Raw genomic sequence first — 26227 nt, 5'->3', positions numbered from 1 at the left:
TCACTGCTGCATGTGTGCTGCACGTGTGTCCCCATCCTCCTCTACCATGGATCTTGACCAATCACGTGCGGCTTTAACCGAAGACTGGGGCGGGGAATAAAGGACAAAAAAAGTCGGCTGCCATTTTCAGCTCATTGTGAGGAGAACCGGCTCGTTCGCGAACGACACATCACTCATTTTGGCGCTCCGCGTGTTTCCCGAAAAATAGTTCGTATGCCAAGATCATGTGTGATATGTGTATATATTTGATATTTGAATGAGAGGGATCCAAGTGCAAGAGTGATGCTACAGATAAAGAAGGTGGAGGATTTTAAGTACTTGGGGTTAACTGTCCAGAGCAATGGAGAGTGTGGAAACGAGGTGAAGAAGCGTGTCCAGGAAGGCTGGAACGGCTGGAGAAAAATGTCAGGTGTGATGTGTGATAGAAGGGTTTCAGCTAGCATGAAAGGAAAAGTGTATAAAACTGTGGTGAGGCCAGCCATGATGTTGATGACAACTCATATTAGAGGCTTTAGAGAGAAAGTCAGAGAGGCCAGACTGAGATGGTTTGGACATGTCCAGAGGAGAGAGAGTGACTATATCGGGAGAAGGATGCTGAGCCTTGAACTGCCAGGCAGGAGACCGAGAGGAAGACCAAAGAGGAGGTTTATGGATGTTGTCAAAGAGGACATGAAGGTAGCGGGTGTGAGAGAAGAGGATGCACAAAACCGAGTTAGATGGAGGACGCTGATTCGCTGTGGCGACCCCTGAAGGGAAAAGCCGAAAGGAAAAGAAGATGTTTGATATTTGCGGAGCAGCCCTATCCCAATCTCTCCGTGAAGCGCAGTGTTCGGCTGCCTTCCAAAAACAGAAAACAAAACCCGATGCTGATTAAGGCATGACGATTCACGTTGTAAAAGCATTGCAGACCTGAAAACACTGAAGCGCTCCTTATATACGGATGACTGAATGACAAATCGAGAGAGTCATCACACTGTTTTTTGACATGACTGAAAAGACAAAGAAATACATTACTAGGAGAAACAAAACAGTTGTAATTTTTCAGGACATAAAAAAGCAAGAATGCTGTCACATGTTTTTCATTTTAGATGTGTTTCACCACCACTCTTCACCCCCTGTTTGGCCTGAATCCACATCTCACCCAAACAGTACAGGCTTTGAGTCAAAAGCGATGATAATATCACATCTGTGTAAGCTCTCAGTCGTACAGGAGTGGTCCATCGATGAGAAGGTTTCTTCAGCCAGTTTCTTCAGGACTGAGAGCTTACACAGACGTATTGCTGCCAACTTTGGGAGAGACATCCTTCTGCTGGCACGTAACTTAGAAAAGGCCACCTTTAAATTAGCTGACTTAAAGAACCACCTCAGATTCAATCTTAGATGTAGACAGAGCCGGTTAATTCCTAAATGCTTGAAGCAAGCACCCCTGGAACCTGGATACTTAGCCGATAAAATGCAACAAAATTATACTAGGAAAATACTAAATTTGCGAATTAGGAGACTTAACATAGAGCTAAAAAACAAACAGTCAGAAATATAAACTTATTATCAGCGATTACAAACTAAACTTACCCACAAATTTTTTACTTCAAATTTGTACAGATGACGGCTGAAGAAACCTTCTCATTGATAATATCACATGTAAATAGGCTGACCAGTGCGTAACAGTACAACAACAAAAATTCCTCGAACACAACTACACGTCACTGTATTTACATTTGAACTATATATGCATTCATTCTGCATTTGAACCAAAAACATGGATTTAAAAAAATCCCCTCATTTGAAATGTCCAGTCGTCTTCAATAGAAAATTGCCCCATCAGACGTAATGTGAATCGGAAACCTCTCCTTAATTGGCTAATGACTTTCCTCGAAGCCGTTTGAGTTCATTGCATGAGCTTGCCAAGCCGGGAAAAAAACTGGACGTGCTGTTGGGCTCCACTGAGTCAATGGTTGATATGCCGGGCTAAGCGCTTTTTTTCCCCAACAGCTGTTCCATGGGCAGCACCAAACTGAAGGTGTTTTGTTTGACAGTGACCGTGAGTGTGGTCCTCATCTGTGATTATGTTCCCCTTTTACCATCACGGAAATAAATTTACAGCAAAATGAATGCAATTTCCTGCAACACATCAAGGCGTTTATATTACCGGATTCTCTCTTGAAACAGTAAAGACTCATTGTCATTATGGTGTCGCTCCCTCTCTATGCTTCACTCATTTTCCATCAAATGGGGTCAAGTTTTTTTACAGCACAAATCTGAATTGGTCACTGGTGAGCTGGAACCTATGTCACTTGACTTTGGCTGTGAAGTCAGATTGACACACTGTAATGGTTCGGGATGGAAGAAATACTTCACACAGTCTTCAATGGACCTAAGAAAAGTTTTTGGAATAGAAGGTGGAATCGGGAGAACATGCCAACTCCACATAAACCAGATTTGAGGGCTAGATTTTGAGAGGCACCCTTGAACCACAAGTGTCAAAAGTTACACGGTGAGGACAATTCTAATGCTTCCAACTTGAATGAAGGCATTTTGTATGACTCAAGGCAACCCAAAACTAGGTTGGGATGAGTTTGGTGTCTCCCATTTTTTTTCACAGAAGAGCAGTCGAGGCTTTTCCCCCCTGGATTAACTATTATCTAATTTATTAAGTACATATTTTGTTTTGAAAAATCATGTAGTCCAATTTTAGGGATTCTCAACTCATTAACTGCCAAACGTGCAAAATTGTGTCCACTCTAGTGCCAGGGTTTTTGTCATTTTCACTTGAATTCCAGGACCCACAGAATATTGAGTTATAGGACTACATAAACACTCAATACAGCGTTAGAAACCTTAGACCAGGGGTGTCAAAGTCATTTTTTGCCGCGGGCCACATTGTAGTTATGGTTTCCTCTCAAGGGCCATTATGAATTTGGGGAACCCATTAGAATGTTTAAATCCCTTCAAATATTACATATAGAGCACACAGCAAATTGATGAATAACTCGTTTTCAAATCTGAAGTCAAGAATAATGACTTTTATTGTGGTTGACTTCCAAAAATATGACATTTTGGCTCAGATTTTAGCAATCATCATGGAATTTAACACGTTTGATTTGCTTTCGCGGGCCGAAAAAAATGATGTGGCGGGCCTTGACTTTGACACCTGTGCCTTAGACTATATTATTTTATCAGAAAAAAAGGGAGTTATATGAGCTTCAAATGGGGGTAGCTGTCCAAAATATGATGCATACATATTGTTTTACATGGTGCTTTAACAACAGCCCAAGCTGGAACAAAGCACTAACATGGAAAAAAGGTAAATGCTGCCCCCTCGAGGAAAAAAAAAACTATTGCTAGATGCCATGGCCAGCGCTTTATCGGCACCCAAGCATGTAAAAACAAAACCCGAACAAATTTGGGAATGTCGCTCTGCGTCATATTTTCAATTCACGAATAAATTCGTGAATGGCAGTGAATGAGTTAAGGTGTTCGCAAGTTATGGACCTTGGCTTGTGCAAAATCACAGTCACTGTTGGAGTTTACAGTAGTGTTGTTGATATTATCCATCCCTCAGAGCCCTCCGAGACACATCCTTTCAGCCACTCTACACTATCAGAAATCAATGTAGCTAGCCTCAGGTAAGGCCCTCTGGCATTTTTCTCAACATCTTTTTTAACGGTCTAGGCCAGAGGTGGCAAACTCATTTTTTGCCGTGGGCAACATTGTAGTTACAGTTTCGTCTCGAGGACTGTTATAAATTTGGGGAAACCACTGGAGTGTTTAATCTCCTCCACATATTACATTCAGAATGCACAACAAATAAATGAATAACTATTTTTACGATCCGAAGTTGATAATAATGATTGTTATTGTGGTTTACATACGACAATTTGAAATTTTGGTCCCGACTTTCGCAAGCATCATGGCATTTGGCATGCTTGATTTGCTGTCGCGTGCTAAATAAAATGATGTGGTGGTCCAGATTTGGCCCCTGGGCCTAGACTTTGTCACTTGTCGTCTAGACCCTCTTTCGCCACAGTACAGAAAAAAATCCTGGAGCTGTGACTGCAGCCATTTGATAACAACAGTAACGCACACAAATGCATGCAATTGTCTGCTCTGTCGTAGAGTCTCTGGTGGTATGCACTGCGCAGAAGGGGTTTTTAAATGCAGTGTTATAAAACCTCTAAATTATCCGATGATGATTGTCAAAGCCGCACTGTCATTTTCACCTCTGGTCTCCATCATTGAAACATTTCACAAATTGTCGGTGACTTAAATTGGACAAGCAGAGGGCTCTGCAAACACTGTTTACGCTGAGCTGCCCTTTCCTCCCAAAATGGCACCAAGGTCTCCAATCACTTTTAAAGCTGACACCCAACAATGTAATACTCAATTCAGTACCAAAGTGGAGACAAATCTGAAAACATGAAAAAATCTTTCACTCTGTTGTGTGAGGGGAACGTTTTCAGAGTCTCTGAACCCAGGAACCTTGTACAGCTCAGGGAAAAATAAAAACAACAGGCAGACTCAGCTCACGAATGAACAAAAAAATGGTGTTCTAATGCTCTCACGGTGGCCATATTTAGACCCAATTTAGCACCTGCTGTTTGGGATGGATCCAGACATTATCAAGCAGATGGTGCTGTGATTAAGAAAAAAGGGAAAGCTTGTCGCAAAGAGAATGTTTTTGTTGCTTTTTTTACATTGGTCGAAACGGCACAAATCACTACAATTGATCAGCTCACCCGACAAGCTTAATGAGAAAAAGCGCTGTAGAAAAATCGACGGATAGATGACAAATAGTTTCACCCAACAGATATTGCCTAGCAACCAGCAACAATCCAGACAAATGCTTTTCCCCCCCAGATTCCAAACTTACATTTAGAATCAACTACACTATGTTTGTAGCCGGGTCTATTTCCATTAGCGTTACAAAAAAAGAATCAACATGTCAGAGCACTTCAGGTTTAATGCCCCAACTATCTTTTTTCTGCTGAAAGTACATTTGCTTGATTTGGTGCAATATTTCATTGAGATAAAGTTGTAAGCATTCTATATCATTTAAGCGCGAACTTCGTTCCCACCCGTAAAGCAAAAAGGAAGGATTTTACTGCTGCCAGTGATGCTATTGAGGTGATGTATAATTTAATGTTTGTGTGTGTGTTTTATTTTTTGTTTTTTTTACTTTTATTGACTGAGACACACACCTGGTTTCCTCCTATGAAGATAGTTTTGGACTTCAATTAAATTGTTTTATTTTGAAAAAAACTGTAGTCCGATTTTAGGGATTCTCAACTCATTCACTGCTAGACGATGTGCAAAAATGTGTCCACTCCAGTGCCAATGTTTTTGTCATTTTCACTCAAATTGCAGCACCCAGAATATTGACTTTTAGAATTACATAAACATTTAATTCAGCGTAAGACATTCCTAAATTATATAGGTCTGGAGTTATCTGAGCTTGAAATGGGGGTGGCTGTACAAAGTACGATACAATACATACTTATTGATTTATATCGCGTTAACAACAGCTGAAGCTGTAACAGAGCACTAACATGGACAAAAGGCAAATGCTGCCCCCTTGTAGAAGGGAAAACATTGCCAGGGGACTGACCAGCACTTTATCGGCACCCCCGCAAGAAAAAACAAAACCCAAAAAAATTTGGGAATGGCGGTCCACGTCACACTTCAATTTTCAAAGAAATTCGGGAATGGCAACAAATGAGTTAAATGCCTGTTGAAAGTGGATTCCATACCCATTTATTTTGTCACTCATCTGTATGTACATTATTATCCACCAGTTTCGAATCGACAGGCACAGCTTGGCATTTCTTTTCAGTATCCGGAATGACAAGCATCGAGTCTTCACCGGGGAACTGTCATACAAAGCTTTGGCCACGATTTTGAGATAAAACTGCCAGCGGTGGACAAAAATAAAATGCCAATTCACACTCCTGTAGTAGCGACCCGTGTGATTTCGGTTTGGAGCTCATCCTGGATCCCTATTGGGTCCATGCCTAGTCACGCCGGCTGTCTGCCTCTGGTGGCGGTGGCGCAAATGGACACGGGCTCCCTTGTGTTGTTGCGGCCTTGAGAGAAGCTGTGCTGCTCTGTACGCCTGCGATAGGGCAAGCAGAAATCTCGGAAGCACCTCTTGAAGTTCTCATCCAGGAAGGCGTAGAGGACCGGGTTGAGGCTGCTGTTGGTGTAGCCCAGAGCGATACACAGATGCCAGCTCGCCATCACCAGTAGGTTCTTGTGGTCGATATTCACCATGGTCTTGACAATGATGAAGATGTGTATCGGAGTCCAGCAAATGATGAAGACGGCCACCACCACCAGGACCATCCGGGTGATTCGCCTCAGGTTTCTATCCTTCTCTTTGGATCCGGAGAGGAGACGGACGCTCTTGAGCCGCAGGATCATCAGACCGTAGCAGATGGTGATGACAAGCACGGGCACCAAGAAGGCGAAGATGAAGACGCAGATTTTTGTCACCGTGTCCCAGTACCATTCTGGTTTGGGAAAGATGATTCTGCAATCGACGCTGCCTTGGGAAGAAAAATGACGACAGTTGAATGGAGGCTCATGTGGATAGGCTAATTTACGTTTAATAACCCAGCTCAAATGTGTTCTCTTCGACAACCTCATTACTCCCTCAATTCGACAAAACCATCTGCCACTGAAAGTACGGGGAGGGAGGGGGAGGAGCCTTTTTGGACAATTAAGCTAACTGTACCTCAATGTGCCCAAAAAACTCCTACTCCGGATGTCCCAATCCCGATCACGAGACTCTGTTTTGATGCTTGTACTTTTTCTTACTCTTCTTTTTGCTTTTTTTGGGCTTTTTCTTTTGTATTTTTCTTGTTTTTTTTTTCATCGGAATATGCTGTTGAGATTCTATCAAATGCCACAGGAAAATAGCAACGCACCAATTTGGAGGAACGCGTCTCAGGTGGTTGAGTACTTGTCTCTCAATCTGAAGGTTGTGGATTTGATCCTCAGTAACTGATTTGTCCTAATCTAAGTATCCATCCATCCATTTTCCATACCGCTTTATCCTGATTAGGGTCATGTGGGGGGGGGGGGTGCTGGAGCCTATCCCAGCCGTTTTCGGGCACTAGCCGTAGGACACCCTGAATTGGTTGCCAGCCAATCGCAGGGCACACAGAGACAAACAACCATCCGCGCTCACACTCACACCTAGGGACAATTTGGAGTGTTCAATCAGCCTGCCATGCATGTTCTTGGAATGTGGTAGGACGCCGGAGGACCCGAAGAAAACCCACATTGGCTCGGGGAGAACATGCAGACTACACACAGAGTGTTTGGAACTCACGACCTCACGACCTTTGTATCGTGAAGCCGGCGTGCTAACCGCTCGACAACCATGCCGCCCTTATCTAAGTATCTTTGAGTAAAATGAAAACACCCCGAGCCCCCCTCAAACAGCAACTATGGACTGCAGTCAAAGCTCGGTTTTCAACCATAATCCAATCCAGAAATCTGTTCGAAAACCGATTTGGTTGAAAACCGAAACATTTCCCATTATCATCAATGTAATCAGTCTGCTTTTTTTTAATCGTGATTGAACAATACAAACATGAGGATAATGCGTCGGACAGAATGAGACGCGACACAAGGAAGTGACATATAAGGAAGCAGAGAGGAGTCAAGCGGTGCATTCAGGGGCGCTCAGTTTGGTCTAGAACTGATTTGCGGTTGTAAACCAAGGCATAAAAAAACAGTTTTGAGTCTAAAACCGAATTGGTCAAGAACCGAGATGTTCGAAAACCAAGGTTTGACTGTGTATGTGTAAGGAATTAAAATCAATGTGGTACACCCGCACTGCTGTTGCATTTTGAAAACATTATTTAATCTGTAAGCAAATTATTTCAAAGCAAAATTTGGCAATATGAATGTGGAATTATATCTTTTGGGATCACGGTTTGTGATATATTTACATTTTAGATACTGTATTTATTTAAGACCTCCAAATGTTTTGAATTGCCAGTGTGTGTAAAGTACTATTAGGCACTATTCACAAAAGAATATCCGCCCAGAAATAGCATGTTTTGTGTAATTTGTGCAACAAAGGAATCATATTGACGATAAGACATCTGGCGGGAGACATTGTTTCATCTACAAAGCATAGCTCTGTACCTTTGTCCGTCACCCTGGTAACGGCCATGATCATTACAGGTACCGCAATAACCGATGAGAGAATCCAGATGCAGATGTTGATGACCTTGGCTTTGGCCGGCGTGCGAAAGTCCAGAGCCTTGACGGGATGACACACGGCCACGTAACGGTCCACGCTCATCATGGTGAGCGTGAAGATGCTGGTGAACATGTTGTAGTAGTCAATGGCGATGACCAATTTGCACAGTGGCAGTCCAAAAGGCCACGTGCCCATGAGGTAGTTGGTGCTCTGGAACGGGAGGGTGCTCGTGGCAAGGGCATCCGCTAGGGCCAAATTGAAGATGTAGATGTTGGTGGCCGTCTTCATCTTGGTGTACCTGGCGAGGAGCAAAGCACTTTGAGCCCACTGAGTACAAGACATGGTCTGTTATGTATGCTGCGGTCGCCTGCTGATTGCCATTAAAACCTAACGAGGTTAGAAACCAAACTACTGTATGGATCTGAGCCTCATTTCCTCTCTCAACTCAATGATGTGCAGTTTTCGCCGGGATAATAAAAGCTTTTTAGATGCACAAAGTCGTCCGTGATGGTGTTGCGACTGCACGAGAGCCTCTGTTCGGTCACGATGACTATCACCTCCATTAAACCACACTTGTATAAAACGACCCGTGTGTAGTAACAATTCTCATCTCCAATTTGCTGTTTTGAGCATGATTGCTTTTTTTTCTTTTGTAGCCTGTAGTATGTTCTTTCTTTGTGACATGTTTAATAAAACTGCTTCCTGCATATGAACTGCAATGCCTGACTAAACAAATCAATGCTGTACACAGTCATTAGTGTGATTGATCACGGCGTATTAGCCAGACAAATAAATACATTGATTTGACAAAACCATTCCGTCTTGGGAAAGAAATTGTGCCATGTGGAGGTTTTAGTGCAAGGCTCAGCTCAAAATCAAACTCGAACCCTTTTTGTGAGTATTAACTGTATGTGCTATGATTTAGTGTGGCATAATTTGTACATCTGTTATCATCTGTCTGTAAATTGAGAAAAACACTTTATAAATTATGTATAATCATATCCAACTATCCATCCCCTTTTCATCACAAGGCTTGCGGGGGGTACTGGAGCCTATCCCACCTGACTTCAGGGAGTAGGCCGGGGGCACTCTGAACCGTTTACCATCCAATCACATTGCACAGATAGATGCACAACCATTTCTGCTGACAATCACACCTAGGGACAATTTGGAGTGTTTCATTAGGCTACAATGCATGGTTCGGCAATGTTGGAGGTAGTACAGTAAAGTCTCGTTATATCGATATTCAAGGGAGTCCGAAAAAATATCGATATAACCGGGACTATCGATATATCCGACCCTGTTTGCATGTAATTTTCTCCGTGCGTGCATAGAAATAGTATCGATATAACCGGGACTATCGATATATCTGATATCGATATAACGAGACTTTACTGTGTATAGTAAACTCTAGTTATAGGGCGGCCCGGTAGTCGAGTGGTTAGCACACCGGCTTCACAGTGCAGAGGTCGCTGGTTCGCGTCCCGGTCCGGCCTCCCTGTGCGGAGCTTGCATGTTCTCCCCGGACCCGCGTGGGTATTCTCCGGGTCCTCCGGTTTCCTCCCACACTCCAAAAACATGCATGGCAGGCAGATTGACCACTCCAAATTGTCCCTAGGTGTGAGTGTGAGAGTGACTGTTGTATGTCTTTGTGTGCCCTGCGATTGGCTGGCAACCAATTCAGGGTGTCCCCCGCCTCGTGCCCGAAGACAGCTGAGATAGGCTTCAGCAACCCCCGCGACCCTAATGAGGAATAAGCGGTACGGAAAATGAGATGAGATGAGACTCTAGTTATATCGATATTGGTTATATCGATAGTACTGCTTATTACGATACTATTTCTATGAACGCAAGGAGAAAATTTACATGCCGCAGGATCGGATATATCGATAGTCCGGTTATATCGATATTCTTTCCGACTCCCGAGACTATCGATGTAACAAGACTTTACTGTATATATATATATATATATATATATATATATATATATATATATATATATATATATATATATATATATATATATATATATATATACAGAATCAGAATCAGAATCATCTTTATTGCCAAGTATGTAGGACACACAAGGAATTTGTTTCGGTAGAACACGCTGCACTAGTATCGTCGTCAAAAAAACTGCGAAGTGGCACTATACAGTTCCATTTTGGCTATTGTTGAAGAGTTCAAAGAGTTAATGGCTTGGGGGAAGAAGCTGTTTAAATGTCTGCTGGATTTGGTGCGCATGGATCGGTGATGGAAGAACACAGGATGGATTCGATGACAGCCGTGTAGAAATGTTGCAGCACCTCCTGTGGCAGGCCATGCTTCTTTAGCAGCCTCAGGAAGTACATTCTCTGTTGGGCCTTTTTCAGAATAGAGTTGGTGTTGACCTCCCACTTCATGTCCTGGGAGACTGTGATTCCCAGAAACTTCAAGGTCTCAACGGTTGACACAAGGCAGTTGGATAGTGTGAGGGGTAGCTGTGGTGATGGATGTTTCCTGAAGTCCACGATCATCTCAACTGTCTTGAGCGTGTTCAGCTCCAGGTTGTGACGGCTGCACCAGAGCTCCAGCTGCTCCACTTGTTGTCGGTACGCAGACTCGTCGCCGTCTTAGATGAGACCGATGACCGTGGTGTCGTCTGCAAACTTTATGAATTTGACAGCTGGGTGCGTTGAGGTGCAGTCGTTTGTGTAGAGAGAGAAGAGCAATGGAGAGAGGACGCATCCCTGCGGGGCTCCAGTGCTCGTGGTTCGTGTTGTGGATGATATATTTCCCAGTCTGACCTGTTGTGTCCGTCCTGTCAGGAAGCTGAGGGTCCACTGGCAGATCGTGGGGGACACACCAAGCTGGAGAAGTTTGGGGATGAGGAGTTCTGGGATGATGGTATTGATGGTATTACATATATATATATATATATATATATATATATATATATATATATATATATATATATATATATATATATACGTACATATACGTACATATACATATACATACATACACATATACATATACATGCATACACATATACATGCATACACATATACATACATTGGCAGCCCCAAACGTGCTGTGAGGGTTTGTTGGGAACGTCTGGCGGAATCCCCTGTCAGAAGGAGTTTCAACTCCCACCTCCGGCAGAACTTTTTGCATGTCCCGGGGGAGGTGGGGAACATTGAGTCCGAATGGACCATATTCCGTACCTGCCTTGCTGAGGCGGCCAATCAGAGTTCTGGCCGTAAGGTGGTTGGTGCCTGTCATGGCAGCAACCCCAGTACTCGCTGGTGGACACCAGTAGTAAGGGATGCTGAAGAAGGAGTCCTATGGGCCTATATGACCTGTGGGACCCCTGAGACACCTGACAGGTATCGATTAGCCAAGCGGAATGTGGCCTCGGTGGTCGCCGAGGATAAAACTCCGGCTTGGGAAGAGTTCGGTGAAGCCAAGGAAGCCGACTTCCGGACCGCTTCAATGAAATTCTGGTCCATCATCCGGCGTCTCAGGAGGTGAAGGCAGTGCAACACTAACACTGTGTACAGTGAGGATGGGCCGCTGCTGAACTCGACTCGGAACGTCGTGAACCGTTGCGCGGAGTACTTCGGAGACCTCCTCAACTCCACCAACACGCTTTCCTTGGAGGAAGCAGTGTCTGGGGGCTCTGAGATGGGCTCTCCGATCTCTGTGTTTGAAGTCATCGATGTGGTTAAAAAGCTCCTCGGTGGCAAGGCCCCATGCAGGGGTGGATGAGATCCTCCCAGAGTTCCTAAAGCCTCTGGACGTTGTGGGGCTGTCTTGGTTGACACGCCTCTGCAGCATCGCATGGTCATCGGGGAGAGTGCCTCTGGATTGGCAGACCAGGGTGGTGGTCCCCCTTTTTAAAAAGGGGGACCGGAGGGGGTGTTTCAACTACAGAGGGACACTCCCCAGCCTCCCCGGAAAGGTCTATTCGGGGGTTCTAGAGGGGCGGGTCAGTCGGGAAGTCGAGCCTCAGAATCAGGACGAGCAGTGTGGTTTTCGTCCTGGCCCTGGAACAGTGGACCAGCTCTACACCCTTAGCAGGGTCCTCGAGGGTGCATGGGAATTCGGCCAACCAGTGTACATGTGCTTTGTGGACTTGGAGAAACCGTTTGACCGTCTCCCTCGTGGAGTTCTGTGAAGGGTGCTTCGGGAGTACAGGAGCGTCTGATACAGGCTGTTCGGTCCCTATACAACCGATGTCAGAGTCCGGTTCGCATTACCAGCAGTAAGTCGGAATCGTTTCCAGTGAGGGTTGGGCTCCGCCAAGGCTGCCCTTTGTCACCCATTCTGTTCATAACCTTTATGGACAGAATTTCTAGGCGCAGCCGAAGCGTTGAAGGGTTTCGTTTTGGTGGCCTCAATATAGCATCTCTGCTTTTTGCAGATGATGTGGTACTGTTGGGGCCTTGAAGCGGAGCTCTCCAACTCTCTCTGGAGCGTTTCGCAGCCGAATGTGAAGCGATTGGGATGAGAATCAGCACCTCCAAATCTGAGACAATGGTTCTCAGTCGGAAAAGGGTGCAGTGCCCTCTCCAGGTCGGGGAGGAGATCTTGCCTCAAGTGGAGGATTTTAAGTATCTGGGAGTCTTGTGTGAGGGAGCGAGAGGTCGACAGGCGGATCGGAGTGGCGTCTGCTGTGATGCGGACTTTGTACCGATCTGTTGTGGTGAAGAAGGAGCTGAGCCAAAAAGCAAAGCTCTCAATTTATTGGTCGATCTACATCCCAACCCTCATTTATGGTCACGAGCTATGGGTTGTGACCGAAAGAACGAGATCCCGAATACAAGTGGCCGAAATGAGCTTTCTACATAGGGTGTCCGGGCTCTCCCGTAGAGATAAGGTGAGAAGCTCGGTCATCCGGGAGGGGCTCGGAGTCGAGCCGCTTGTCCTCCACATAGAGAGGAGCCAGATGAAGTGGCTCGGGCATCTGATTAGGATGCATCCTGGACGCCTCCCTGGTTAGGTGTTCCGAGCATGCCCCACTGGCAGGAGACCCCGGGGACGACCCAGGACACGCTGGTGAGACTATGTCTCCCAGCTGGCCTCGGAACGCCTCGGGATCCGCCAGCACGAGCTAGAAGAAGTGGCTCGGGAGAGGGAAGTCTGGGCTTCCCTACTGAAGCTGCTTCCCCCGCAGCCCGACCCATTAATACACATATACATATATATATATATATATATATATATATATATAAAAAATCCTCGTCTCACCCACCATGGGTGGTGTCTGTCAACATACGATGCAATGTCGGCACCTTGTTTTTTTTTTGATTTCCCGATAACAATATGTAAGTTGTAATTTATCGGTACCCGTCATGTTAGCGCACGGCATGATTGTAAGTCTTTCTTTTGAACGTTTACCCCCGCGGCAATCCTCATCCTTGTAGATGTAGGATTTCTCTGGCTGCAGCTTGTAAAATAAACCAGTTTCGTCAGCGTTGTATATGTTGTCCGTATATGTTGAAGACACACAGCTGCCGTCTGATACACACGAGCTGCTGTCTGAAAATGGCGTCTGCCCGCGAGAGCTGGTCACGTAACGAAGACACGTGACCAAGTTGACCAATGGTGCGACCAATGGCGTGTAACGTGACAAAGTCACACGGGCAAATCGACCAATAGCGCGACCGATGGCGGCTCACGTGACCGAGTCGACCAATGGCGCGACCGATGGCGGCGCACGTAACCAAGACACGTGACCAAGTCGACCAATGGCGCGACAAATATATAGATATAAACAACAAAAATGGCCGACGGGGGATGAAAAGGAGCACCGTAATAACCGGATTATTGTAATAACCGGGTATCGTACTAAACGGTACTAATTATACATAAAAAGACGATAAATGTGCAAGGGAAATGAAAATAGTATCGTAATAAGCGGTACTATCGATATAACCGATATCGATATAACAAGACTTTACTGTATATAGTAAACTCTAGTTATAGGGCGGCCCGGTAGTCGAGTGGTTAGCACACCGGCTTCACAGTGCAGAGGTCGCTGGTTCGCGTCCCGGTCCGGCCTCCCTGTGCGGAGCTTGCATGTTCTCCCCGGACCCGCGTGGGTATTCTCCGGGTCCTCCGGTTTCCTCCCACACTCCAAAAACATGCATGGCAGGCAGATTGACCACTCCAAATTGTCCCTAGGTGTGAGTGTGAGATGACTGTTGTATGTCTTTGTGTGCCCTGCGATTGGCTGGCAACCAATTCAGGGTGTCCCCCGCCTCGTGCCCGAAGACAGCTGAGATAGGCTTCAGCAACCCCTGCGACCCTAATGAGGAATAAGCGGTACGGAAAATGAGATGACATGAGACTCTAGTTATATCGATATCGGTTATATCGATAGTACTGCTTATTACGATACTATTTCTATGAACGCAAGGAGAAAATTTACATGCTGCAGGATCGGATATATCGATAGTCCGGTTATATCGATATTCTTTCCGACTCCCGAGACTATCGATGTAACGAGACTTTACTGTATATATATATATATATATATATATATATATATATATATATATATATAGCTGGTCGATCTACATCCCAACCCTCATTTATGGTCACGAGCTATGGGTTGTGACCGAAAGAACGAGATCCCGAATACAAGTGGCCGAAATGAGCTTTCTACATAGGGTGTCCGGGCTCTCCCTTAGAGATAAGGTGAGAAGCTCGGTCATCCGGGAGGAGCCGCTTGTCCTCCACATAGAGAGGAGCCAGATGAAGTGGGTCGGGCATCTGATTAGGATGCATCCTGGACGCCTCCCTGGTTAGGTGTTCCGAGCATGCCCCACTGGCAGGAGACCCCGGGGACGACCCAGGACACGCTGGTGAGACTATGTCTCCCAGCTGGCCTCGGAACGCCTCGGGATCCGCCAGCACGAGCTAGAAGAAGTGGCTCGGGAGAGGGAAGTCTGGGCTTCCCTACTGAAGCTGCTTCCCCCGCAGCCCGACCCATTAATACATATATATATATATATATATATATATATATATATATATATATATATATATATATATATATATATATAAATAAATCCTCGTCTCACCCACCATGGGTGGTGTCTGTCCCCATTTCAGCTCGGGTCCTCTACCAGAGGCCAGGAAGCTTGAGGGTTCTGCGCAGTATCCGTGCTGTTCCCAGCACTGCGCTTTTCTGGACCGAGATATCCGATGTTGTTCCCGGGATCTGTTGCAACCACTCGTCGAGTTTGGGGGTCAGTGCTCCGACCACCACAGGCACGACTGTCACCTTTACCTTCCAGGCTCTCTCCAGCTCCTCTCTGAGCCCTTGGTATTTCTCGATTTTCTCATGTTCCTTCTTTCTGATGTTCCCATCACTCGGGACCGCTACATCCACGACAACGGCTTTCCTTTCCCCTTTATCTATGACCACGATATCTGGTTGGTTGGCCATTACCATCTTGTCAGTCTGTATCTGGAAGTCCCACAGGATTTTTGCTCGGTCATTCTCCACCACCACCTTGGGAGGTTTCGGTATATATATATATATATATATATATATATATATATATATATATATATATATATATATATATATATATATATATATATATACATACATAGTCTCGTTATATCGATATATCGGAAAAAGTATATATATATCGATATATATATGCGCCATATAATATAGAAATATATATAATAATATATATATATAACCAATATATATAACGGGAGGTTACTATATATATATATATTGACCACGAAACAACTAGTAGCTCAGTGTTCCAATATCCACAAACGGCAATTGCTATCACAACTTGAGATTGATGAGGTACAACACAAATTCCGAGGTGAAGGGCCCCAGGCTGCCACATCAGAGGAAGAGGTTCAACCAGAGATTGGGAAGCAAGCCCCAATGAATGATGAGATTGGGAAGCCAGCCCCAATGAATGAAATGCTGAGCGAAGCAGCAACTGACCTGAGAGATAAGATAATGGCAAGAATGAAAACTGGGCAACTAAGAAACCGATTACAACGGCTATGTGCACTACTACCTTAAAGTCTCATGGAAACTGTGAATGCAGGTATTGGCCTTTTATTCACACCTCTCTGGGTCATATATATATATATATATATATATATATATATATATATATATATATATATATATATATATATACACGCACATATATACACACACATATATATATATATATATATATTTATAAAATATCAAATATGCTTTTTTATACTTGCACTATGTGCAGTTCTTTATGAAACATTTTAGCAGTTACAGTATACATTTCAGTCCTCTGACATTTCTATAATGCTTCGAATACTTTATCTTTTCATCCCCCACACCGCATTTCAAATTGCTCCTATGGACTGCAAATATTCGCTACTATTAAAGGCTTTTATATACAGTTTATATACAGTATATATACAGTGTATATATACACAGTATAAATACTGTGTATATAAAAATAATAATGCTTGATTGTTCTGTATTTCTGGAGTGTTTATTGTTATTATTATTACTGTCATGGATAGTTCCATATTTCTTTTTCCATACAATGTAAGCAGCTCTCTGTCCATGACTTCTTACCTGACCACGCCGTACATGACGAGGACGTTTCCCAGCAGTCCCACCACGGAGATGAGCGAATAGAGGGCAGTGATGCACACGGCGATGACGACTCTTGGCGTGTCGCGACCCACAGACGCGGTGGTAGAGTTGGTCCCATTAGTCCCGTTGGTCCAGTTGCTCCCTACGCCTCTCGGGACTCCGAGTAATAACGTGTCGGGGAACGTGCCGTTGAAGGGAGATAGCGACATGTAAATGTTACCCAGAGGCAAAGTGGGTAACTCCATCGCACACAAAAAAAAATGTAAAAAAAGATTTATCTTTTTAAGGCAGAGAGTTTTTTTTTTGTACACGGTGCGTGAACGGTGAGTCCGACCGACACTGCGAAGAAAATTAACTCAGCGATCCACTCTCTCTCTCTCTCTCGCGCTCTCGCTCTTTATTTTCCAGTCTCTCACTCTCTCTGTTTCTCTCTTTCCCAGAACGTCCCCCTGTCTCTCTCTATTTCTTTCTCAGTCTCTCGCTCACTCTCTACCTTTCTTTCCCAGTCTCTCTCTGTTGCTCTCTGAGACTCTCACTCTTTCTCTCTTTCTCAGTCTCCCTCTCTCTCCTTCCCCCACTCTCTCCATCCTTCTCCGTTCCTCCCTCGCTATCTCTTCCCCTTTTACACCCTTCATTCTCCTCACAAGTCTTTCTAGATTATAAATATGTATAACCATTTATAATTATTTCCTAAGATTATATTACACAGCATGTCCTCCGAATTGTATCGTTTCCACAGTGATTTGTATATTTAAAAAAGAAAAATTAAAATGATTCTTCCAGGTGATATTCTGTGAGCCCAATCCAGCCTGTTTTCGATGTTACCCACTTTCAAATTGAATCCAATCATTATCAGGCGTTTGCACAGCTTTGTGGCGAGACGATTATGGCGCAACATTTATTTTCTGTCTCTCTTTGTGTTCTGAAGACATGACTGTACTTGGAGTTCAGTGACTGCTATCAGCACCGCAATCCCCTTTTTTCGACTTCACAATGAAGCCCACTCAGACATTGAATCAATGTTTAAAGTCTTTCTCTTTTGTGATCAAGTCAAGTTTTGCTTGCGCTTTATGGAGTGACTGAATGTCTATTTTAACGTCATTCAGCCAAAGCACAGTTGATAAAAGGTCAAACGTTTCTGTAATATCATTTGTCAATCCAATGTGAATAGAGCATGTTGACCGAATAACACTTTTGCTTCAATATCTGCTAGTATAGTTGTCATCGTACATTTGTGAGTCTTTTCGTATGAGTCCACAAAAAAAAATCCCTCATCTGTTATTCCAAGTCCATTCTTTGCTGCCTCGATAAGCCGGGGGTGCCTGTGCATGGCTTTCATGCGCATTGTGTCACTTGGCCGTCACCTCCTTGAAATTACCCGACTAACCCAGAGGAGTAATGAAATTACCTGCCACTAGCCTGGTTGATGAAATATTTAACAAGGTTTTCAAAGCCCGTAATAGAGCAACGACCATGGTGGCAGATTGTGTTTTCCTTTTTAGCTTGGCATCAACCTCATTTGCGTGCTTGCGCAAAGAAAACAAATGGTCTTCATGGGCCTTATTAGTCAATATTTAATCAATGCCACAGATGATCAATAAATACCGGACTATGTTGTAATTGATAATTTAATTTAATGGCAATATTTACAATCCTATTTTGCCTTGCCAATTATTTTTTTTTACGTTTGCGATTAGACCAGTTGCATTATAAAATCAGATGTAATACTGTGCAGCAGTTGTATTGATTTTCCATTTGAGTGGAATTTCCTAAATGCCGGGCATGTTTCAATAACTGGGAAACTCCTAAAACTCTCAAGTGGTAAGAGTAACAAAGCAAGCATTGTACAATATTTTGGGTGAAGGAATGCCTCTGTTCTGAAAAAAAAAAATGGATTAGCGTATTTTCCGGTTTATGACAGGGTGCCCAGAGATGAGCGGTGGCATTGCATGAGGAAGTCTGGAGTGACAGAAAATTATGTCAGACAAGATTATGTATAATTACTAGAAGAGAGTTCTGAGGTGTGCTGTCGGTGTGATGGAGGAATTCAAGGTGGAAGTGTTACTCCACCAGGGGTAAGCTCTGAACACCTGCTTATTCCCTATGGTGATGGACAGGCTGACAGACAATGTTAGACAAGAATCTCCTTGGACCATGATGTTTGCAGATGACATTGTGATCTGTGGTGAGAACAGGGAACAGGTGGGGGAGAAACTAGAGATGTGGAGATATGCCCTGGAAAGGAGAGGAATGAAGATCAGTCGCAGCAAGACGGAAAATTATGTGTGTGAATGAGAGGGATCCAAGTGCAAGAGTGATGCTGCAGGGAGAAGATATACAGAAGGTGGAAGATTTTAAGTACTTGGGGTCAACTGTCCAGAGCAATGGAGAGTGTGGAAAAGAGGTGAAGAAGCATGTCCAGGCAGGCTGGAACGGAACGAGAAAAATGTCAGGTGTGATGTGTGATAGAAGGGTTTCAGCTAGGATGAAAGGAAAAGTGTTTAAAACGGTGGTGTGACCAGCCATGATGTTTGGACTAGAGACAGTGCCACTGAAGAAAAGACAGGGACAGAGTTGGAGGTAGCAGAGCTGAAATGTTGATGTTTTCTTTGGGAGTGACCAGGTTGGATTGGATCTGGAATGAGTACATTAGAGGGACAACTCATATTAGAGGCTTTGGAGAGAAATTCAAAGAGGCCAGACTGAGATGGTTTGGCCATGTCTAGAGGAGAGAGAGTGACCATATTGGGAGAAGGATGCTGAGCCTTGAGCTGCCAGGCAGGAGACAGAGAGGAAGACAAAAGAGGCGGTTTATGGATGTTGTCAAAGAAGACGAAGGTAGTGGTGTGAAAGGAGAGGATGCACAAAACCGGGTTAGCTGGAGGACACAGATTCACTGTGGCGACCCCTGAAGGGAAAAGCCGAAAGGAAAAGAAGAAGATAAGGGACACCGGAGTATAAAGCGCACCAGAGTATAAAGCGCACCCCCAATGAATTGTATAGTTTCAAACATTTTGCATATACAAAGCGTACCGGTTTATAAGGCGCACCTTCAATGAATGAAAACATTTTTCCAAATATAATATACAGCGATACCTCGACTGATGAACGCTTTAGCTAATGAATTTTTCACTTTACGAACGTTAAAATCGCGAGAATATAATCTTGGCATACGAACTATTTTTCGGGAAATACACGGAGCGCCACAATGAGTGATGTGTCGTTCGCAAACGAGCCGTTTCTTGGAGCTGGATCTCTGAAGTGAACGAGGAGCTGGAATTGGCAGCCGACTTTTTATTATGTTCTCTATTCCCTGCCCCCAGTCTTCGGTTAAAGCCGCAAATGATTGATGAAGATCCGTGGTAGAGGAGGCAAGGGACATACGCAGCAGGACACCCGAAGCGGCGAGGAGGAGGAGGGAATAGGAGGGGAGTGAGCTCATTCACAAAGAAAAAACAAAAAAAAGTGAGAAAATGGATAGAAAACAGTGAAATTTGGACTTGTTTCAACTTTATGGATAGTTCAAAGGCAGAGTGTAGACCTTGCAGGTTAAAATATCACATCAATCAGGCTCCACAAATAACCCGCACAATCTGTACAATTTGGAGAGAAAAGACAAGCAAGGGAAGCACCTCGTAATGAAGTTTCGAGTGTGTCTCCCTGCATCTGTTGCTGTTGCAATATCATAAATTCCAAGATGTACAACCCAGAGCTCCTTGAGTCACTTTATGCAAAAAGCTATCAACCCAGCTAAACAGACCACAATTGATGAGGAACGAGTTAAAATTATCGCAGAGCAAGCACTAGACCTCTTCAAAATTGAACTTTTTCTTCAAACATATGGAAACTGATATTATTCCCATTCTCCAAGGTCTAAATTAGCTAACTATACCAGTTATTGTGATCTTGGACCTTGGCTATGCCTGCCTCAAGAGCCTTATACTTTTATTGTTGACGTTTTTCAAAAACGCTGAAAATTTGGGATATTATGTCCTTATTTTCATTGTGGCTTTCCAGAGGTTGATGCTATAGCATTCAAAGTGGTACCAAATGAAAGCTAATAAAATTGTCTTGCATATGGTAGTAAACACATGAACACCTGTGTTATTTTTTTTTTTTTTTTTGTTCTTTTGACTTAAGGACGGCGCCGCGAGAGTGGCTGCCTTTCCAGCAGCTCAGGTATTTTGTTTTTCTACTTTCATTACTTCAATCAATTAATTTTGATACCACAGCAAGCAACAGTGGCATCAACAAGGGTGCAGCGAAGCTTATTGAAGAAAAACTAGGCAAAAATGTATGCTACTTTGCTTGTCGCCATCATATATCAGAGGTAATAATTGGAAGTGTATGGGAGGCTGTGTTTAGCAAGGTGAAGACTACTGACAACTCAATGTTCAGCAATGTGAAATAGAAGTGGGACAAGTTGGTTAAGGACTGCCCAAGAGTTCTGGGCCTCGTTGAACAAGACTTGAAACAGAAGAAGACAAGCACAATTGCAGTCTTAAGCAATTTCCTTGACAAAGCAAGTCCGAGGGCAGATTACAGAGAGGTGGCAGAGCTGTGTCTGATCCTGCTTGGTGAGGAATCTCCTCGAGGTATCCACTGGGCCAAGCCAGGTGCCATTCACAAAGCCCGCTGGATGGCCAAAAACATTTACTGTATGAAGATGCTCATGTTTTCCAAGGAACTAAAATACAACACGGACACTATCTTCAGGCTGGAGAGGATGAACAAGTTCCTGGCCTTATTCTACACCAGCCACTGGGTGACCACCACATCTGCATCTTAGGCACATATCCATGACCTCCAGCTTATGAAGAACATTCTGCAATACAAGCAGTATGACTATGAACTGGCAACCTATCTTCTCAAGAAAATGAACAACCACCGGTTGGTATCTGACCACTGGTATCTGACCCAGGAACTAGTGCCATTCACCTTGTTCAGTTCACATGCCAGCATGACCAAGTCTGCAAAAGAGAAGCTCGCAGTCAAGCTGTCAGAAACAGAGAAACCTGAGAGATACAGGAAAGGCAAGCCAGTGTTTCCTGTCATCAAGGCAGCTACAGTTCTCACAGACCTGGTAGGGCCATAGACTCACTTTCTGTTTGATGCTCTTCGAGTGAAATGTGACTGGCTTACTACTCCTGCTGACACCTGGGAAGACAATGACAGCTACAGGAATGCACAGATGTTTGTGAGGTCAGTGAAAGTGACCAATGATGTGGCTGAGAGAGGTGTGAAACTAATGAGTGACTTTGCAACTCAGATCACAACTGACCCAGAGCAAAGAAGCTGCTTACTACAAGTTGTGGAGTACCACAGGAAAAAAAATTGACAGTTTCAAAAAAGCCACATTGAACAAGTGATAACACATGTATTAGTAACATCCTATCTGACAGTTTCTTATGCAATGTATGTGTCAGAGCAGTGCTATCATACTACCAAACATTTTTCGTAGTGTCCCAGCTGTTTGTGCATTAAAATTAGCTAAAATTTACACAGGTGTTCATGTGTTTTATTGTGCTTACCACCATATTCAAGAAAATTTTATTAGCCTTCATTTGGTACCACTTTCAATGCTATAGCATCAACCTCTGGAAAGCTACAATGAAAATAAGGACATCATATTCCAAATTTTGCAGCGTTTTTGAAAAACATCAACAATAAAATTACATGGCTCTTGAGGCAGGCATAGCCCAGGTCCAAGATCACAATAACTGGTATATTTAGCTAATTAAGACCTTGGAGAATGGGAATAATATCAGTTTCCATAAGAAAAAGGTCCATTTTGTAGAGGTCTAGAAAGCACGGCAACTTCACTCGGATATCGTCAAGAGGCAACATGGAAGTTCATCATCCATTGATGATTTCAAGGCGAGCCTCAGATGATTTCAGAAATTTAAGCATCATACACGGATTCATAGTGTAATTCGTCACGGTGAGGCAGCAAGTTCTAACGATAAAGCTGCCGAAGCTTACAATGAATCATTCCTCAAGATGGTGGAAGAAGAGGGCAACATTCCTCATCAAGTGTTTAATGCTGATGAAACCAGTCATTCCATTCCATCAAGCCATCAACGCCCATAACAAAGGTAAATAAAATGAATTTATTATACAGTACAGTTTATTTCTTTAATTAAAATACCTCAGCACATTTATTATACATAAAATAAGGTATATTTTGTATTGTTTTAAGGCTTATTTGGTTGAAAATTATGTTTTATGGTGACCTGGGAACATATTATTCTCATTTTAATGTTTTCATATGGAAAATTAATTTTTGGAATACACACCTTTCGCCTTACACACACTTTCTGGGAACCAATTAAGTTCATAAGCCAAGGCATCACTGTATAAACACTCCCACCCCAACCCCATCCCTCTTCAATTGCTGCTGTGGACTGCAAATTTCCCCATTGCGGGACGAATAAAGGTATTCTGATTCTGATTCTGATAAATATATAAACGTTTTCCAAATATAAGGCACACCATAGTATAAGGCGTTATAGTAAAGTAGAGGCTGGGGTTACGCACTATTTGTTCTACAGCGGGAAATACAGTCGGTGGCTGCTGACAGTCGTTTCGAGACCTGTTGTGGCTCAATATTACTTCACATATAAGGCGCAGGGTCATCTTTTGAAGAAAATCAAGGCTTTTGAGTACGCCTTATACACCAGAAAATACAGTACGTCTTGCAAATGACCAACTGAGTCGACAGTAGGATTTCAATTAGCCTCCTATTTTATTTTGTATGCGTATCCGTGCTTTGTTCACTCAGCCGGCCGTACTGTAGTTGCAAGAATTGGCTCCCCATGCTCACTCAGGTCCTCACACCTTTGTTGAACCCTGTGATTAGTTCCTTTCTCTTGCTTCCCCCGCCGCTACTGCGCTCGGGTTCTGTTTCGTCATTCTTGGTTCATCCTGCTCACTTTTAATTGTAATGATTAGCTTCGCTGGGTTTTCTTTCATGGCTTCCATTAGATTCCTCTTGCAGGGGAAAAAAGCCAAAAAGGATCAATTGAAGTTGTAATGGTTGCGACTGGAGACCAAGACGAAACAGTTCATTTGGTTTTTATGGCAAGACAAGGACCAAGGTAGCCCATGAGAGTGGGCGGCTTTATCAAACAGACAGACACCTCTTCCTGTGTCTCGGTGAATTCAACCTCTTAAATCTCTGGCATGCTCGATGCTACGATATGGTTCTGACACTGAAACCCGCACACTGACACCGGGCTGATCACAACACTCAATTCTCAGTCACAATTGTCCAAATGGGACATGAAAGAAGCTAACTTTAATTTCCGATAGCGTGAGGGGAGTTCACACTACATACTGGGGTTATATTTCTCTTTAAGCCTCACAGGAGAGGAAAAGCAGCCCTGATAAAAGCTTTGCAATTCAAGTGAGCCACTTCCGCTCACTGTTTACCCTTTTAAACACACTTAGTGCCTTTTTCAACATGGAAAAAAAGGACTTGATTACAGTCGGCGATACAAACAAAATGTTGTTAGTTTTGTTATGACCAGTTTCTGCGCTCAGTTTCCCCTTGGGGAAAATCACTTTTGATTTGTCCTTACAGGCAATAATAAGATTACACACATCACTCCTCAGCCGGAAGGAAAACCTTGGAAAGCACTTGTGATGCCTCGCTGAAAGGGAGGAAATGCACAAAACTTTCACTTAAAAAAAGGGACAGAAACTTTTTTTTTCAACATGACAAACACTTCACAGGTGCCATTTTAAAAGGCTGATGACATTAGCGAAGTCAGACAAACAACATAAAGGATTAAAAATAAACTGACAGACCGACCGACAGACGGGCAGATCACTGCAGACGCACACGTAACAATGTACACCAAAAAATAGGACGATTTGAATTAATTCAATTTTATTTTGTCAAGTTGTTGCACATAAATGAATTGTCAAAATTCAGGCTCATTTTAAGAGTCTACTTTGAAATCTATCTGAGCCAGATCAATTGATTTCATGCAACCACTTGACAAAATCAAACGGAATAAATTCGAACCACCATTTTTTTCAGTGTGGAAGAAGTTGGGTTAAGGGACAATGGGAGCAGGAGCGGTTTTCAATCATATTTTCCCTTCAACATGCGCTAGTCGCCCAAAAGCTCCACTGTCACACTTTTGTTAATGTCTCCTGAATGATTGTGGAGGGAAAAAGATTCCGCCAGAGGCCAGTGAGAAACTCAAACCGGTGACAAACATGTTTGCATTTTTGATCATGGGTGGGCAAAGTTGTCCTAAAGAGTCATGTTTTATTATTTAGAGGAGATAGTTGGGACAGCTCTTTCATAGAGGAGTTTAAAAAAAGTACATTAAAAAAGCCCTACTTTTTATTAATGGAAAAGACGACCCTTCCAATTATATAAACAAATCAGTGTCAGAGCATTTTTTGTGCCTTATGATGAAATAATTGTGCCTTTTTTTAATGACAAAACTTTCAAAAACCAAAACATTCGCCACACTGTCCCTTGAAGACTTCACCAAAACCCAATATCAAAAAAAGGTCAAATACTCTCTCTTGCCTGGGAATATTCTTGTTTATTCCAGTTAGTTTATTGTCAGGGCATTGAATTCTTTGTGCCTGGACTGTTGCGGTTAACTTTGAAAATATTTGGCTTCCCGCCTGAGCAGACTTCATCAGTTCATGCACAAAGAGTAAATCAACGGCTGGAGCCCGGCTGCTTTTTTCTTAAATTAGATTTATACCCCAACTTTGTGTGTGTGTGTGTGTGTGTGTGTGTGTGTGTGTGTGTGTGTGTGTGTGTGTGTGTGTGTGTGTGTGTGCGTGTGTGTGTGTGTGTGTGTGCGTGTGCGTGTGCGTGCGTGTGTGTGTGTTTGTGTGTGTGTGTGTGTGTGTGTGTGTGTGTGTGTGTGTGTGTGTGTGTGTGTGTGTGTGTGTGTGTGTGTGTGTGTGTGTGTGTGTGTGTGTGAGCAAAATGCTATTTGTTGGGAGGTCACTTTAAGACGGCCCTCGTGAAAATTCCATTTTGTTGTTCCAATAGAAGTAGAACCAGCTGAAATTCTCTGTTTGTTATTCGTTCAGAGTTCACTGTTGAGCGAGGGTGTCAAACTCATTTTTTTTTGCCGCAGGCCACATTGTATTTCCGGTTTTCTCTCGAGGGACATTATGAATTTGCGGAAACCATTACAAAGTTTAATCCCTTCCATATATTACATACAGATCACACAGCAAATCAATGAATACAGTAAAGTCTCGTTATATCGATATTCAAGGGAGTCCGAAAAAATATCGATATAACCGGGACCATCGATATATCCGATCCTGCGCCGAACTGCATTAAACAAAAGCCGCCAAAAGAGGGCAGCCAAGCGCCATATAAGAAACGGAGCTGGCCATTAGCTCCCTTTTTTTGG

General features: G+C 43.5%; 1 protein-coding gene across 1 annotated transcript; it reads right to left on the bottom strand.

Annotated features, from left to right (window-relative positions):
- Positions 1-5728: 5728 nt before the first annotated feature.
- On the bottom strand, positions 5729-17281 carry oprd1b (opioid receptor, delta 1b). The gene is made up of 3 exons (XM_088998525.1): positions 16806-17281; positions 8155-8510; positions 5729-6542 (listed from the first exon to the last, which is right to left on the bottom strand). Exons 1-3 carry the CDS (start codon positions 17069-17071, stop codon positions 6013-6015), a joined length of 1152 nt encoding a protein of 383 aa, XP_088854651.1. The 5' UTR covers positions 17072-17281; the 3' UTR covers positions 5729-6012.
- Between the last annotated feature and the right edge of the window lie 8946 nt (positions 17282-26227).

This window comes from Hippocampus bargibanti, linkage group LG06, assembly GCF_051943395.1.
Source record: "Hippocampus bargibanti isolate YZ-2025 linkage group LG06, ASM5194339v1, whole genome shotgun sequence".
NCBI lineage: Eukaryota > Metazoa > Chordata > Actinopteri > Syngnathiformes > Syngnathidae > Hippocampus > Hippocampus bargibanti.
This window is presented reverse-complemented; position numbering and strand designations above follow the sequence as displayed.

Bases quoted from the DNA above. Each gene is read 5' to 3' on its own strand.
- oprd1b (XM_088998525.1), bottom strand. From the start codon at position 17,071: ATGGAGTTACCCACTTTGCCTCTGGGTAACATTTACATGTCGCTATCT. The intron at 8,511-16,805 runs GTAAGAAGTCAT...GCTCCTCGCCAG, and splicing joins GTCATGTACGGCGTGGTCAG to GTACACCAAGATGAAGACGG. The intron at 6,543-8,154 runs GTACAGAGCTAT...TTTCTTCCCAAG, and splicing joins TACCAGGGTGACGGACAAAG to GCAGCGTCGATTGCAGAATC.